Source organism: Martes martes, assembly GCF_963455335.1.
Source record: "Martes martes genome assembly, chromosome: 4".
NCBI classification, from domain to species: Eukaryota; Metazoa; Chordata; class Mammalia; order Carnivora; family Mustelidae; genus Martes; species Martes martes.
In genome coordinates this window covers 8,957,493-8,971,075 of record NC_137891.1, presented here as the reverse complement: position 1 = coordinate 8,971,075, position 13,583 = coordinate 8,957,493, and the positions used below count along the sequence as shown (strand labels likewise).

Sequence of the window (13,583 nt, the reverse complement as noted above, 5' to 3'; positions counted from 1 at the left end):
AGGCAGTAACGTAGTCTCTTGCTGTTTTCCACAAGAACGACTAACGTTAATGACCATTTATTATGTGCCGGTAACTCCTCTGAGCTCTTTATGGGCCTTAATTCGTTTCGATTCCCACCATCCTTACAAGGTAGCGTCATTGCTTGTCCTCGCCATTTTTACAGAGGAGGAAGCTGAGACACAGAGACGTTAATTAACATGCTTCAGGTGCTCAGCCAGAAAATGATTGAGTCAGGATTCAAATCCCTGCCGGCTGGCCCCTGAGCCCACGGGCTGACTCTCCCCGTCCCCACAGACACATGGCACTTGGTGAGAACCAACTCAGCAAGCCCACGGCTGATTACTGCAAAACCTGGACCCGACGCCAGTGTGGGTATTAAAGAGAGGTCTCCTGTACCCTGGAGGTCAGAATGGGTCATTCTCCATCTTTGAGGCCCCCCGAGTACCCTCGAGTCACATGTGGATTACAGCTGTGAAAACCAGACCCATGCGGGCGGCAGGGCTGTGCCCGAGAGTCAGATAATTAACTAAAACTCTGGTCATGTATGACTCTTGGCTCACCGAGAGTGTGTGTATTTCATTTACTTGTTCGCCCACTTATGTAACATATATCCCCAGAGCTGATGTTCTGGGGGGAACAGAGGAGAAGCTTTCCTGCCCTGGCTCAGTGCGGCGGGGAGGCTGGTGTGCAGGTGATAAGTTTTGGATGATTGACCCCGTGGAGGTCCACCCCAGGAGGACTGAGAGTTCGCTACGTCCACCTGGGAGAGCCACGGAAGGAGTTAGAAAGCAGGAGGTGTTGAGCTCATAATGCAGGATCAAAAAGGGAGTCCTCTAGGCAGCTGGGCAGGCGAAGGGAAGGCCTCGGGGTGCGCAAGCAGGCTGTGTTCAGGGAGCGATAGCCCTGCGGAGGCAGAGAGGCTGGAGGGGATGAGAGAAAAGAGGGAGGGTCAGGTCCGTAGGCCCTCGGGGTAATTGAGAGCCTGTGTCCAGCTTCACGGGGGCATCTCCACTGGTGGGCGGGCTTGGAGGGGATGGAGCCGGGTGTGGAAGCTTCTGGAGGTAGTGTTTTGGGAACAGGTGGCTAACACCTAAATGAAGGGAGTGCAGTGGGGATGGACGGTCGGGAAGGGGTGGTCTGCAGCCCTCCCTCCTTCTGGGTAAAGGGGATGGGACCCTCTGGAGGGCTGCTGCGTGTTTTGCTTGGGACAGCTGGGGCTTGGGGTGCATGTTGCGCCCGACGCAGGAGCAGACCTGGCCACAAATGAGGAGGTCTGGTGCGCTGCCTTCAGTGTGGAGACAACCAGGTGGCAACTGGACTTACAGGTGGGCAGGAGCTGGGAGGATCCAAGCTGGAGAGGAAGACCTGGGAGTGGTTCCGGCTCTGGAGTCTGTTCAAACAGAGAGGATGCGCTCGCCCAAGAGGAGGGCGGAGAGGGAGGGGAGCGGGCGGGGGAAGGGGAGAAGTCAGAGCCCCCTTGTGCGGCTAGCGCCCACGGTGGCCCCTCTTTCCTTCCAGGCCCCCAGTGCCCGCTGCCGTTCAGCAGGCCGGATGTGGCCGGCGGAGTGATCCTGTGTGAGCGAGCCTCGGGCGCAGGAGGAGCCCCCGTCCAGCGGTGCCGGCTGCTGTGCCGCCGGGGCTATCGGAGCGCCTTCCCGCCGGGGCCGCTGGTCTGTAGCCTTGAGGAGCTGCGCTGGGTGTCCCAGCCGCCCCAGCCCCACGCCTGCCAGCGTGAGTGTCCACCCAGCACCCAGCTTTCTCTTGGGGCTCAGGGAGGAGCACCTGCATTTTCCCCCACCCGCGTGCAGCATTTCCATGGTAAGCCAGGTGGCATCAGGAGGAGGAGAGAGGGCCCCACGAAGCATGTTCTAGAAGGAGCAGATGTGCTTCACAGACTCCTAGGGTTAAGCTTTATTTGGGGCTTCTCTGGGACAATCTGCTCCTTGGGAAAACCGCCAGCATCTCGGGCTCTGCTGGGACGTCGTGCTTACAGGACTATAAGTAGGAAGTAGGTGTTCCAGTGGCCATATTGGTTACTGTGGTGTTGACAAGCTCAGAGCTGTTTGTCTGGGCTCTGAGAGCAACGCTGCCTCACGAGCCTCTCTCTCTCCTGGGTCCGTCTGGGGCTCCGTGGCTAATGCCTGGCAGAGCTCTGGGGCCTGGACCCTCTAGGTGGGCATCAGTTCTGATGGCTGTGTGGTTGGGCCCTTGGAATATCAGCAGAGGTCCTCTCTCCTGCTCTCCCAGCGAGCCTGTTGGTGCGCCCACGTGGCTGTGAGGCCATAGTGGGCTCTGACTGCATCTGCCTTGGCTGAGGCTGGCCATGATTACTCACAGGCTAGCAGGGCTGGGGAGGGTGCTGGGACCCGCATGCCCCCCCCCCGCCCAGGGCACTGGGAGGAGTGTCTGAGACAGATGCCCAGATCCTGGGGCTGTCACAAGCCTCTGGGTGGTTGTCAGAAGACAGTATTTGTGGCAAAGCTGTCTGGGATCAAAAAAGAAAAAAACAAAACAAAACAAATATGCTATCCAGAAGAGCATCTGGGTGGCTCAGTTAGTTAAGCGTCTGACTCTTGATTTTGGCTCAGGTCCTGAGCTCAGGGTGGTGGGACCAAGCCCCGTATTGGACTTTGCACTGAGCATAGTGTCTACTTAAGATTCTCCCTCTCCCTTTGCCCCTCTCCCTGCTAAAAAAAAAAAAAAAAAAAAAAAGTTGTCCAGAGAAAGGTCAATATGATTTGGACAAATAATGGTCTGTGTCCCTGATGGTGACAAAGTGGCCTAAGCTGAAATTAAGACCAGGCTAGTCAAGACTGGATCTAGAGTAAGGCACTTGGGAGAAGAGGGGAGTGGGTCTTGAGCCCTTAACATTGTATGCAGGGCCATTGTATATGACTGTATAGGTTGTGCACTGAACAATCTTAGAGTACGCCTTTCATATAGTCTATGGTGTTCCATCTTAACTGGCAAAATCCTATGTAGAAGACCTGTTTTGAATGCAAGATAACATGGAAGATTTTCTAAGAAGAATGTCCCGCCTGTACCCCCAAAATGTAGAACAGTGTGCTTTAGAAGCCGAGGCAGGACTGAGCATGCCATGAGAATGCTAAGTAATTTCAGAGCCATCATGCTAGGAAGTGCTTAGACTCTGAGGACGATAGTGCAGGGTGGTAGTGCTTGTGTGTTCTAAGCTAAATGAAGAAGGGTGATTTGGCACAGAAAAAAACAAAGAAAAGAAAGGCATCCCACAGGTGTGTTGCCTATGTCTGCTGACCTCCGGGGCTTGTGTGCAGGGCCCCAGCTGTGGCAGACTCTCCAGACCCAAGGGCAGTTCCAGCTCCGGCTCCCGCCCGGCAAGATGTGCAGTGCTGACTACGCCGGCTTGCTGCTGGCTTTCCAGGTCTTCATCTTAGATGAGCTGATGGCCCGTGGCTTCTGTCAGATCCAGGTATGTTCCTGACCTTCCGCATGAGTGGGGGCTTGGACGGGGCTCGGGGTCACTGTGGCAGAGGACCTCAGGGCTCAAATGAACCTAGGGTTCGCCTCTCACTCATTTTACTAATAGTGAGGTTCAGGACAAGAACGTCCCTTGGCCAAGGCTAATCACAGAGTGACGGGATGGAAACCGTACCCATCACTGGCCATTCTTTCTGTGTAAAGATGTCAAACCAGATGTGTGCTGAGGGCTCATGTTGCACCAAGCATGGCTCGCTGTTGGCTGGATTAGCAATTCTCATGGGCACCCTATTATTACTGCCGCTTTGTGGATGAAGGCTGGAGGGCTGGCGTAATTGTCCAGAGCCACGCAGCTGGGGATGAGGAGCCAGGCAGATGACGTGGGGACAGAGCTGTGAACACCCGTGGAGGAAGGGCTGTAGGAGAACGGAAATGCCAGGATGCACTCCCTGAACGCCTGTGCCAGACGTGTCTTTAACAAACCTGCTAGAAGGCATTATGGACCCTCCCTGGAAGGACACTATTGCATGCCAGCAGACAGACCTAGTCCTGTGAATAATGAAATGTCAGAGTTTTTAGCTATGTAATAAGCAAAGGCTTCTGTGATTTGAAGTCACAAGTATTCACAGAAGGAGTCTTTAAAAATTGCTCAATTTGGGGCATCTGGGTGGCTCAGTCAATTAAGTGTCTGACTCTTGATTTCCACTCAGGGCTTGATCTCAGGGTCTTGGGATCGAGCCTTGATTCAGGCTCTGCACTCGGTGGGGAGTCTGCTTAAGGATTCTCCCCCTCTCCCTTTGCCCCTCCCCCTGCTCATATGCACACTCTCTCTCCCAGATAAATAAATCTTTTTTTTTTAACAAAATCAAACTTTTATTTGCCGCATTGATGTCAATCTAAAATCTCATTTTAGAAATTTCGAAAATGAGATTTCTGTTCCATTTATCTTTTTTTTAAATTTTTTTATTTTAATAAACATATAATGTATTTTTATCCCCAGGGGTACAGGTCTGTGAATCGTCAGGTTTACACATTTCACAGCACTCATCATAGCCCATACCCTCCCCAATGTCCATTTCCCCACCACCCTCTCCCGTCCCCCCTCCCCCCCGCAACCCTCAGTCTGTTTCTTGAGATTGAGTCTTTTATGGTTTGTCTCCCTCCCAATCCCATCTTTTCATTTTTTCTTTTCCTACCTCCCCCCAACCCCCCCTGCCTTGCATCTCCACTTCCTCATATCAAAGAGATCATATGATAGTTGTCTTTCTCTGATTGACTTATTTCGCTAAGCATGATACCCTCTAGTTCCATCCACATCATCGCAAATAGCAAGATTTCATGTCTTTTGATGGCTGCATAGTATTCCATTGTGTATATATACCACATCTTCTTTATCCGTTCATCTGTTGATGGACATCTAGGCTCTTTCCACAGTTTGGCTATTGTGGACGTTGCTGCTATAAACATTCGGGTGCACGTGCCCCTTCGGAGCACCACGTTTGTATCTTTAGGATATATACCCAGGAGTGCAATTGCTGGGTCATAGGGTAGCTCTATTTTCAGTTTTTTGAGGAACCTCCACACTGTTTTCCAGAGTGGTTGCACCAGCTTGCATTCCCACCAGCAGTGTAGGAGGGTTCCCCTCTCTCCGCATCCTCGCCAGCATCTGTCATTTCTTGACTTGTTAATTTTAGCCATTCTGACTGGTGTGAGGTGGTATCTCAATGTGGTTTTGATCTGTATTTCCCTGATGCCGAGTGATGTGGAGCATTTTTTCATGTGTCTCTTGGCCATCTGGATGTCTTCTTTGCAGAAATGTCTGTTCATGTCCTCTGCCTATTTCTTGACTGGATTATTTGTTCTTTGGGTATTGAGTTTGATAAGTTCTTTATAGATTTTGGATACTAGCCCTTTATCTGATATGTCGTTTGCAAATATCTTCTCCCATTCTGTCAGTTGTCTTTTGGTTTTGTTAACTGTTTCCTTTGCTGTGCAAAAGCTTTTGATCTTGATGAAATCCCAATAGTTCATTTTTGCCCTTGCTTCTGTTGCCTTTGGCGATGTTCCTAGGAAGAAGTTGCTGCGGTTGAGGTCAAAGAGGTTGCTGCCTGCATTGTCCTCAAGGATTTTGATAGATTCCTTTCGCACATTGAGGTCCTTCATCCATTTTGAGTCTATTTTCGTGTGTGGTGTAAGGAAATAGTCCAATTTCATTTTTCTGCATGTGGCTGTCCAATTTTCCCAGCACCATTTGTTGAAGAGGCTGTCTTTTTTCCATTGGATATTCTTTCCTGCTTTGTCGAAGATTAGTTGACTATAGAGTTGAGGGTCTATTTCTGGGCTCTCTATTCTGTTCCATTGGTCTATATGTCTGTTTTTGTGCCAGTACCATACTGTCTTGATGATGACAGCTTTGTAATAGAGCTTGAAGTCTGAAATTGTGATGCCACCGACTTTGGCTTTCTTTTTCAATATTCCTTTGGCTATTCGAGGTCTTTTCTGGTTCCATATAAATTTTAGGATTATTTGTTCTATTTCTTTAAAAAAAAAATGGATGGGATTTTGATAGGGATTGCATTAAATGTGTAGATTGCTTTAGGTAGAATAGACATTTTCACAATATTTGTTCTTCCAATCCATGAGCATGGAATATTTTTCCATTTCTTTGTGTCTTCCTCAATTTCTTTCATGAGTACTTTATAGTTTTCTGAGTATAGATTCTTTGCCTCTTTGGTTAGATTTATTCCTAGGTATCTTATGGTTTTGGGTACGATTGTAAATGGGACTGACTCCTCAATTTCTCTTTCTTCTGTCTTGTTGTTAGTGTAAAGAAATGCGACTGATTTCTGTGCATTGACTTTATATCCTGACACTTTACTGAATTCCTGTATAAGTTCTAGCAGTTTTGGAGTGGAGCCTTTTGGGTTTTCCACATATAGTATCATATCATCTGCAAAGAGTGATAGTTTGACTTCTTCTTTGCCGATTTGGATGCCTTTAATTTCTTTTTGTTGTCTGATTGCTGAGGCTAGGACTTCTAGTACTATGTTGAACAGCAGTGGTGATAACGGACATCCCTGCCATGTTCCTGACCTTAGCGGAAAAGCTTTCAGTTTTTCTCCATTGAGAATGATATTTGCAGTGGGTTTTTCATAGATGGCTTTGATAATATTGAGGTATGTGCCTTCTATCCCTACACTTTGAAGAGTTTTAATCAGGAAGGGATGCTGCACTTTGTCAAATGCTTTTTCAGCATCTATTGAGAGTATCATATGGTTCTTACTCTTTCTTTTATTAATGTATTGTATCACATTGATGGATTTGCGGATGTTGAACCAACCTTGCAGCCCTGGAATAAATCCAACTTGGTCATGGTGAATAATTCTTTTAATGTACTGTTGGATCCTATTGGCCAGTATTTTGGTGAGAATTTTCGCATCTGTGTTCATCAAGGATATTGGTCTGTAATTCTCTTTTTTGGTGGGATCTTTGTCTGGTTTTGGGATCAAGGTGATGCTGGCCTCATAGAATGAGTTTGGAAGTTTTCCTTCCATTTCTATTTTTTGGAACAGTTTCAGGAGAATGGGAATTAATTCTTCTTTAAATGTTTGGTAGAATTCCCCTGGGAAGCTGTCTGGTCCTGGACTTTTGTTTGTTTGGAGATTTTTGATGACTGTTTCAATCTCCTTACTGGTTATGGGTCTGTTCAGGTTATTTATTTCTTCCTGGTTCAGTTGTGGTAGTTTATACATCTCTAGAAATGTATCCATTTCTTCCAGATTGTCCAATTTGTTGCCATAGAGTTGCTCGTAGTATGTTCTTATAATTGTTTGTATTTCTTTGGTGTTGGTGGTGATCTCTCCTCTTTCATTCATGATTTTATTTATTTGCGTCCTTTCTCTTTTCTTTTTGATAAGTCTGGCCAGGGGCTTATCAATCTTATTAATTCTTTCAAAGAACCAGCTCCTAGTTTTGTTGATTTGTTCTATTGTTTTTTTAGTTTCTATTTCATTGATTTCTGCTCTGATCTTTATGATTTCTCTTCTCCTGCTGGGTTTAGGCTTTCTTTGTTGTTCTCTCTCCAGCTCCTTTAGGTGTAGGGTTAGGTTGTGTATTTGAGACCTTTCTTGTTTCTTGAGAAAGGCTTGCACCGCTATATATTTTCCTCTCAGGACTGCCTTTGTTGTGTCCCACAGATTTTGAACCGTTGTGTTTTCATTATCATTTGTTTCCATGAATTTTTTCAATTCTTCTTTAATTTCCTGGTTGACCCATTCATTTTTTAGAAGGATGCTGTTTAATCTCCATGTATTTGCGTTCTTTCCAAATTTCTTCTTGTGATTGAGTTCAAGCTTCAGAGCATTGTGGTCTGAAAATATGCAGGGAATGATCTCGATCTTTTGGTACCGATTGAGACCTGATTTATGACCCAGGATGTGGTCTATTCTGGAGAATGTTCCATGTGCACTAGAGAAGAATGTATATTCTGTTGCTTTGGGATGGAATGTTCTGAAGATATCTGTGATGTCCATCTGGTCCAGTGTGTCATTTAAGGCCTTTATTTCCTTGTGGATCTTTTGCTTAGATGATCTGTCCATTTCAGTGAGGGGAGTGTTAAAGTCCCCTGCTATTATTGTATTACTGTCGATGTATTTCTTTGATTTTGTTATTAATTGGTTTATATAGTTGGCTGCACCCATGTTAGGGGCATAGATATTTAAGATTGTTAGATCTTCTTGTTGGACAGACCCTTTGAGTATGATATAGTGTCCTTCCTCATCTCTTATTATAGTCTTTGGCTTAAAATCTAATTGATCTGATATAAGGATTGCCACCCCAGCTTTCTTCTGATGTCCATTAGCATGGTTCATTGTTTTCCACCCCCTCACTTTAAATCTGGAGGTGTCTTCAGGTCTAAAATGAGTTTCTTGTAGGCAGCATATGGATGGGTTTTGTTTTTTTATCCATTCTGATACCCTGTGTCTTTTTATTGGGGCATTGAGCCCATTAACATTCAGGGTAACTATTGAGAGATATGAATTTAGTGCCATTGTATTGCCTGTAAGGTGACTGTTACTGTATATTGTCTCTGTTTCTTTCTGATCTACTACTTTTAGGGTGTCTCTTTGCTTAGAGGACCCCTTTCAATATTTCCTGTAGAGCTGGTTTGGTGTTTGCAAATTCTTTCAGCTTTTGTTTGTCCTGGAAGCTCTTTATCTCTCCTTCTATTTTCAATGATAGCCTAGCCGGATATAGTATTCTTGGCTGCATGTTTTTCTCGTTTAGTGCTCTGAATATATCATGCCAGTTCTTTCTGGCCTGCCAGGTCTCTGTGGATAGGTCCGCTGCCAATCTAATGTTTTTACCCTTGTATGTTACAGACTTCTTTTCCCGGGCTGCTTTCAGGATTTTCTCTTTGTCGCTAAGACTTGTAAATTTTACTATCAGGTGACAAGGTGTGGATCTATTTTTATTGATTTTGAGGGGCGTTCTTAGCATTTCCTGGATTTTGATGTTTGTTCCCTTTGCCATATTAGGGAAATTCTCTCCAATAATTGTCTCCAATATACCTTCTGCTCCCCTCTCTCTTTCTTCTTCTTCTGGAATCCCAATTATTCTAATGTTGTGTCATCTTATGGTGTCGCTTATCTCTCGAATTCTCTCCTCGTGGTCCAGTATTTGTTTGTCTCTCTTTTGCTCAGCTTCTTTATTCTCTATCATTTGGTCTTCTATGTCACTAATTCTTTCTTCTGCCTCATTTATCCTGGCAGTGAGAGCTTCCATTTTTGATTGCACCTCATGAATAGCTTTTTTGATTTCAACTTGGTTAGATTTTAGTTCTTTTATTTCTCCAGAAAGGGCTTTTATCTCTCCGGAGAGGGTTTCTCTAATATCTTCTATGCCTTTTTGAGCCCGGCTAGAACCTTGAGAATTGTCATTCTGAACTCTAGATCTGTCATGTTACCTATGTCCGTATTGATTAGGTCTCCAGCCTTCGGTATGGCCTCTTGTTCTTTTTTTGAGGTGAGTTTTTCCGCCTTGTCATTTTGTCCAGATAAGATTTGCTTTCTCCTGCTGTGGAATTCCGCTGTTCTTGTTGAGCGAAGTTGGTTTTGGATGGGTTTCTTGTTGATCTTCTGGGGGAGGGGCCTGTTGTAGTGATTCTCAAGTGTCTTTGCCGCAGGCGGAATTGCACCGCCCTTGCAGGGGCCGGGCTAAGGAATCCGCTCGGGTTTGCTTTCGGGAGCTTTTGTTCCCTGAGCGCTTTCCGTAGAGTTCCGGAGGACGGGAATGAAGATGGCGGCCTCCCAGTCTCCGGCCCGGAGGAGCCGAGAGCTCGGGTTCCGCTCCTCAGTGCGCTCTCAGAGCAAAGCGCCCAACCGCCCCGCCTCCCTGGCCTGCGGTCGCACCTTGAGGAAAGCAGTCAATTGCTGGAGCTGGAGAAAAGCGCCGGGTCGCTTTTGTCTCCGTGGCCTCCGGCCGCGCTCCGAGCCCACCCAGCCTGCGACCGGCACAAGGTAACCCTGGGCTTAGAGCTCACTCCTCGGCTTTGTCGCTGTAGCCGGCTTCCCCGCTCTAATACCTGCGAGCTCTGCGGCACTCAGACACCCCCAGTCCTTCTGTGACCCCGCGGGACCTGGGGTTATGCTGACCCCGCCTGGGTTTCCCCCCAGTTTAGCCTCTGGAGCGATGTCTCCCAGTGGAGCAGACTTTTAAAAGTCCCGATTTTGTGCTCCCGTTGCTCCACCGCTTCCCGGGAGCCAGGGTCTATCTTCCCGTCGCTTTGGATTCACTTCTCCGCAGGTCCTACCTTTCAGAAAGTGATCAATTTTCTGTTTCTGGAATTATTGCTCTTCTTCTCTTCGATTTCCCGTTGGATTTGTAGGTGTTCACAATGGTTAGATAAGCTGTCTAGCTGATCTCCTGCTACCCGATGTCATCTCAGCCTGCTACTTCTCCGCCATCTTGACTCCAGATAAATAAATCTTAAAAAACAAAAGTCGCTCAATTAAGTAAGTTCTTGTTTTGTTCAAACCTTGTTAACTCATAGAGCAACTCAGTTTTAACCCCTTATGCAAAAATTTTTGGAGAATATACATTTTCACAAAACCAAATACAGAGAGTCATACTTCTAAGACAAAGACAAACATAGATTGCCCCCTTTTATCCAAAGAAATGTACTCGACAATACGAGCAGTAATATGTATTAATTATTGAGCCCAGGCTCTGTTCCTGTGACTGGGCTAGAAGCTCTACATTCCTTATCTCTACTTATCACAACACCCTGCCCAGCGAGCATCAGTAACCCATAAGTTATAAGCGTGTTAACAAAGCCCACCGAAAGTAAGTAAGTTGCCCAGGATTTCACAGAGCTAAGTCCAGGTCCTTCTAGACTCTTTCATTACACCAGGTTTGTTCCTTCCTTCCTTCCTTCTTTCTCCTGTTTAACAAATATTTGTGTGCCTGTTACAGGGTAGGGACAGTTTCAGGCACTGAGGACTAACAAAGGCAAAACAAAGCCAGGCTCTAGTTGAAGTGGTCAGGACAGACTTTAACCTGTAATATACTAATGCTGTATGGAAAAGGAATCCAGCTCACTTGGGACTCAACTTTGATTTGTGCCGAGGTGCCTGGACCCTCGTGATCCTCAGAGGGAAGAGGGAGTTAGTGGTGCCTTGCCCCCTGGGGTTGGGTTGAAGGGAGGGTGGAAGGAAGTAACGTAAGGCACATTCTTTTTTTTTTTTTTAAATTTTTTATTTCTTTTCACCGTAACAGTATTCATTGTTTTTGCACCACACCCAGTGCTCCATGCAGTCCATGCCCTCCCTAATACCCACCACCTGGTTTCCCCAACCTCCCACCCCGCACCCCTTCAAAACCCTCAGGTTGTTTTTCAGAGTCCATAGTCTCTCATGGTTCACCTCCCCTTCCAATTTCCCTCAACTCCCTTCTCCTCTCCATCTCCCCTTGTCCTCCATGTTATTTGTTATGCTCCACAAATAAGTGAAACCATATGATATTTGACTCTCTCTGCTTGATTTATTTCACTCAGCATAATCTCTTCCAGTCCCATCCATGTTGCTACAAAAGTTGGGTATTCATCCTTTCTGATGGAGGCATAATACTCCATAGTGTATATGGACCACATCTTCCTTATCCATTCGTCCGTTGAAGCACATCTTGGTTCTTTCCACAGTTTGGCGACCATGGCCATTGCTGCTATAAACATTGGGGTACAGATGGCCCTTCTTTTCAGTACATCTGTATCTTTGGGGTAAATACCCAGTAGTGCAATTGCAGGGTCATAGGGAAGCTCTATTTTGAATTTCTTGAGGAATCTCCACACTGTTCTCCAAAGTGGCTGCACCAGCTTGCATTCCCACCAACAGTGTAAGAGGGTTTCCCTTTCTCCACATCCTCTCCAACACATGTTGTTTCCTGTCTTGCTAATTTTGGCTATTCTAACTGGTGTAAGGTGGTATCTCAATGTGGTTTTAATTTGAATCTCCCTGATGGCTAGTGATGATGAACATTTTTTCATGTGTCTGGTAGCCATTTGTATGTCTTCATTGGAGAAGTGTCTGTTCATGTCTTCTGCCCATTTTTTGATATGATTATCTGTTTTGTGTGTGTTGAGTTTGAGGAGTTCTTTATAGATCCTGGATATCAACCTTTTGTCTGTACTGTCATTTGCAAATATCTTCTCCCATTCCGTGGGTTGCCTCTTTGTTTTGTTGACTGTTTCCTTTGCTGTGCAGAAGCTTTTGATCTTGATGAAGTCCCAAAAGTTCACTTTCGCTTTTGTTTCCTTTGCCTTTGGAGACATATCTTGAAAGAAGTTGCTGTGGCTGATATCAAAGAGGTTACTGCCTATGTTCTCCTCTAGGATTCTGATGGATTCCTGTCTCACATTGAGGTCTTTTATCCATTTCGAGTTTATCTTTGTGTACAGTGTAAGAGAATGGTCGAGTTTCATTCTTCTACATGTAGCTGTCCAGTTTTCCCAGCAGCATTTATTGAAGAGACTGTCTTTTTTCCACTGGATATTTTTTCCTATTTTGTCGAAGATTATTTGACCATAGAGTTGAGGGTCCATATCTGGGCTCTCTACTCTGTTCCACTGGTCTATGTGTCTGTTTTTATGCCAATACCATGCTGTCTTGGTGATCACAGCTTTGTAGTAAAGCTTGAAATCAGGTAACATCATGCCGCCAGTATTATTTTATTTTTCAACATTTCCTTAGTGATTCGGGGTCTCCTCTGATTCCATACAAATTTTAGGATTATTTGCTCCAGCTCTTTGAAAAATACCGGTGGAATTTTGATCGGAATGGCATTAAAAGTATAGATTGCTCTAGGCAGTATAGACATTTTAACAATGTTTATTCTTCCGATCCAAGAGCATGGAATGATCTTCCATCTTTTTGTGTCTTCTTCAGTTTCTTTTATGAGTGTTCTGTAGTTCCTCGAGTATAGATCCTTTACCTCTTTGGTTAGGTTTATTCCCAGGTATCTTATGGTTCTTGGTGCTATAGTAAATGGAATTGATTCTCTAATTTCCCTTTCTGTATTTTCATTGTTAGTGTATAAGAAAGCCACTGATTTCTGTACCTTGACTTTGTATCCTGCCACGTTACTGAATTGCTGTATGAGTTCTAGTAGTTTGGGGGTGGAGTCTTTTGGGTTTTCCATATAAAGAATCATGTCATCTGTGAAGAGAGAGAGTGTGACTTCTTCCTTGCCTATTTGGATACCTTTTATTTCTCTTTGTTGTCTGATTGCTGTTGCTAGGACTTCTAATACTATGTTGAACAAGAGTGGTGAGAGTGGACAACCTTGTTGTGTTCCTGATCTCAACGGGAAGGCTGCAAGCTTTTTCCCATTGAGGATGATATTTGCTGTGGGTCTTTCATAGATAGATTTGATGAAGTTCAGGAATGTTCCCTCTATCCCTATACTTTGAAGCGTTTTAATCAGGAACGGATGCTGGATTTTGTCAAATGCTTTTTCTGCGTCAATTGAGAGGACCATGTGGTCCTTCTCTCTTCTCTTACTGATTTGTTCTATCACATTGATTGTTTTGCTAATGTTGAACCATCCTTGTAACCCAGGGATGAATCCCACC

The 13,583-nt window shown here is 45.5% G+C and overlaps 1 protein-coding gene across 1 annotated transcript in view; it reads left to right on the top strand.

Moving 5' to 3' along the window:
* The window catches only part of TG (thyroglobulin), a gene marked incomplete at its 5' end in the record, with an annotated part of 244,264 nt that overhangs the window by 31,575 nt on the left and 199,106 nt on the right, over positions 1-13,583 (top strand). The window contains 2 exons of the mRNA XM_080800604.1: positions 1,520-1,732; positions 3,295-3,449. Of these exons, the coding sequence (XP_080656730.1) occupies positions 1,520-1,732; positions 3,295-3,449 (368 nt within the window). The remainder of the gene's footprint in view (positions 1-1,519; positions 1,733-3,294; positions 3,450-13,583) is intronic.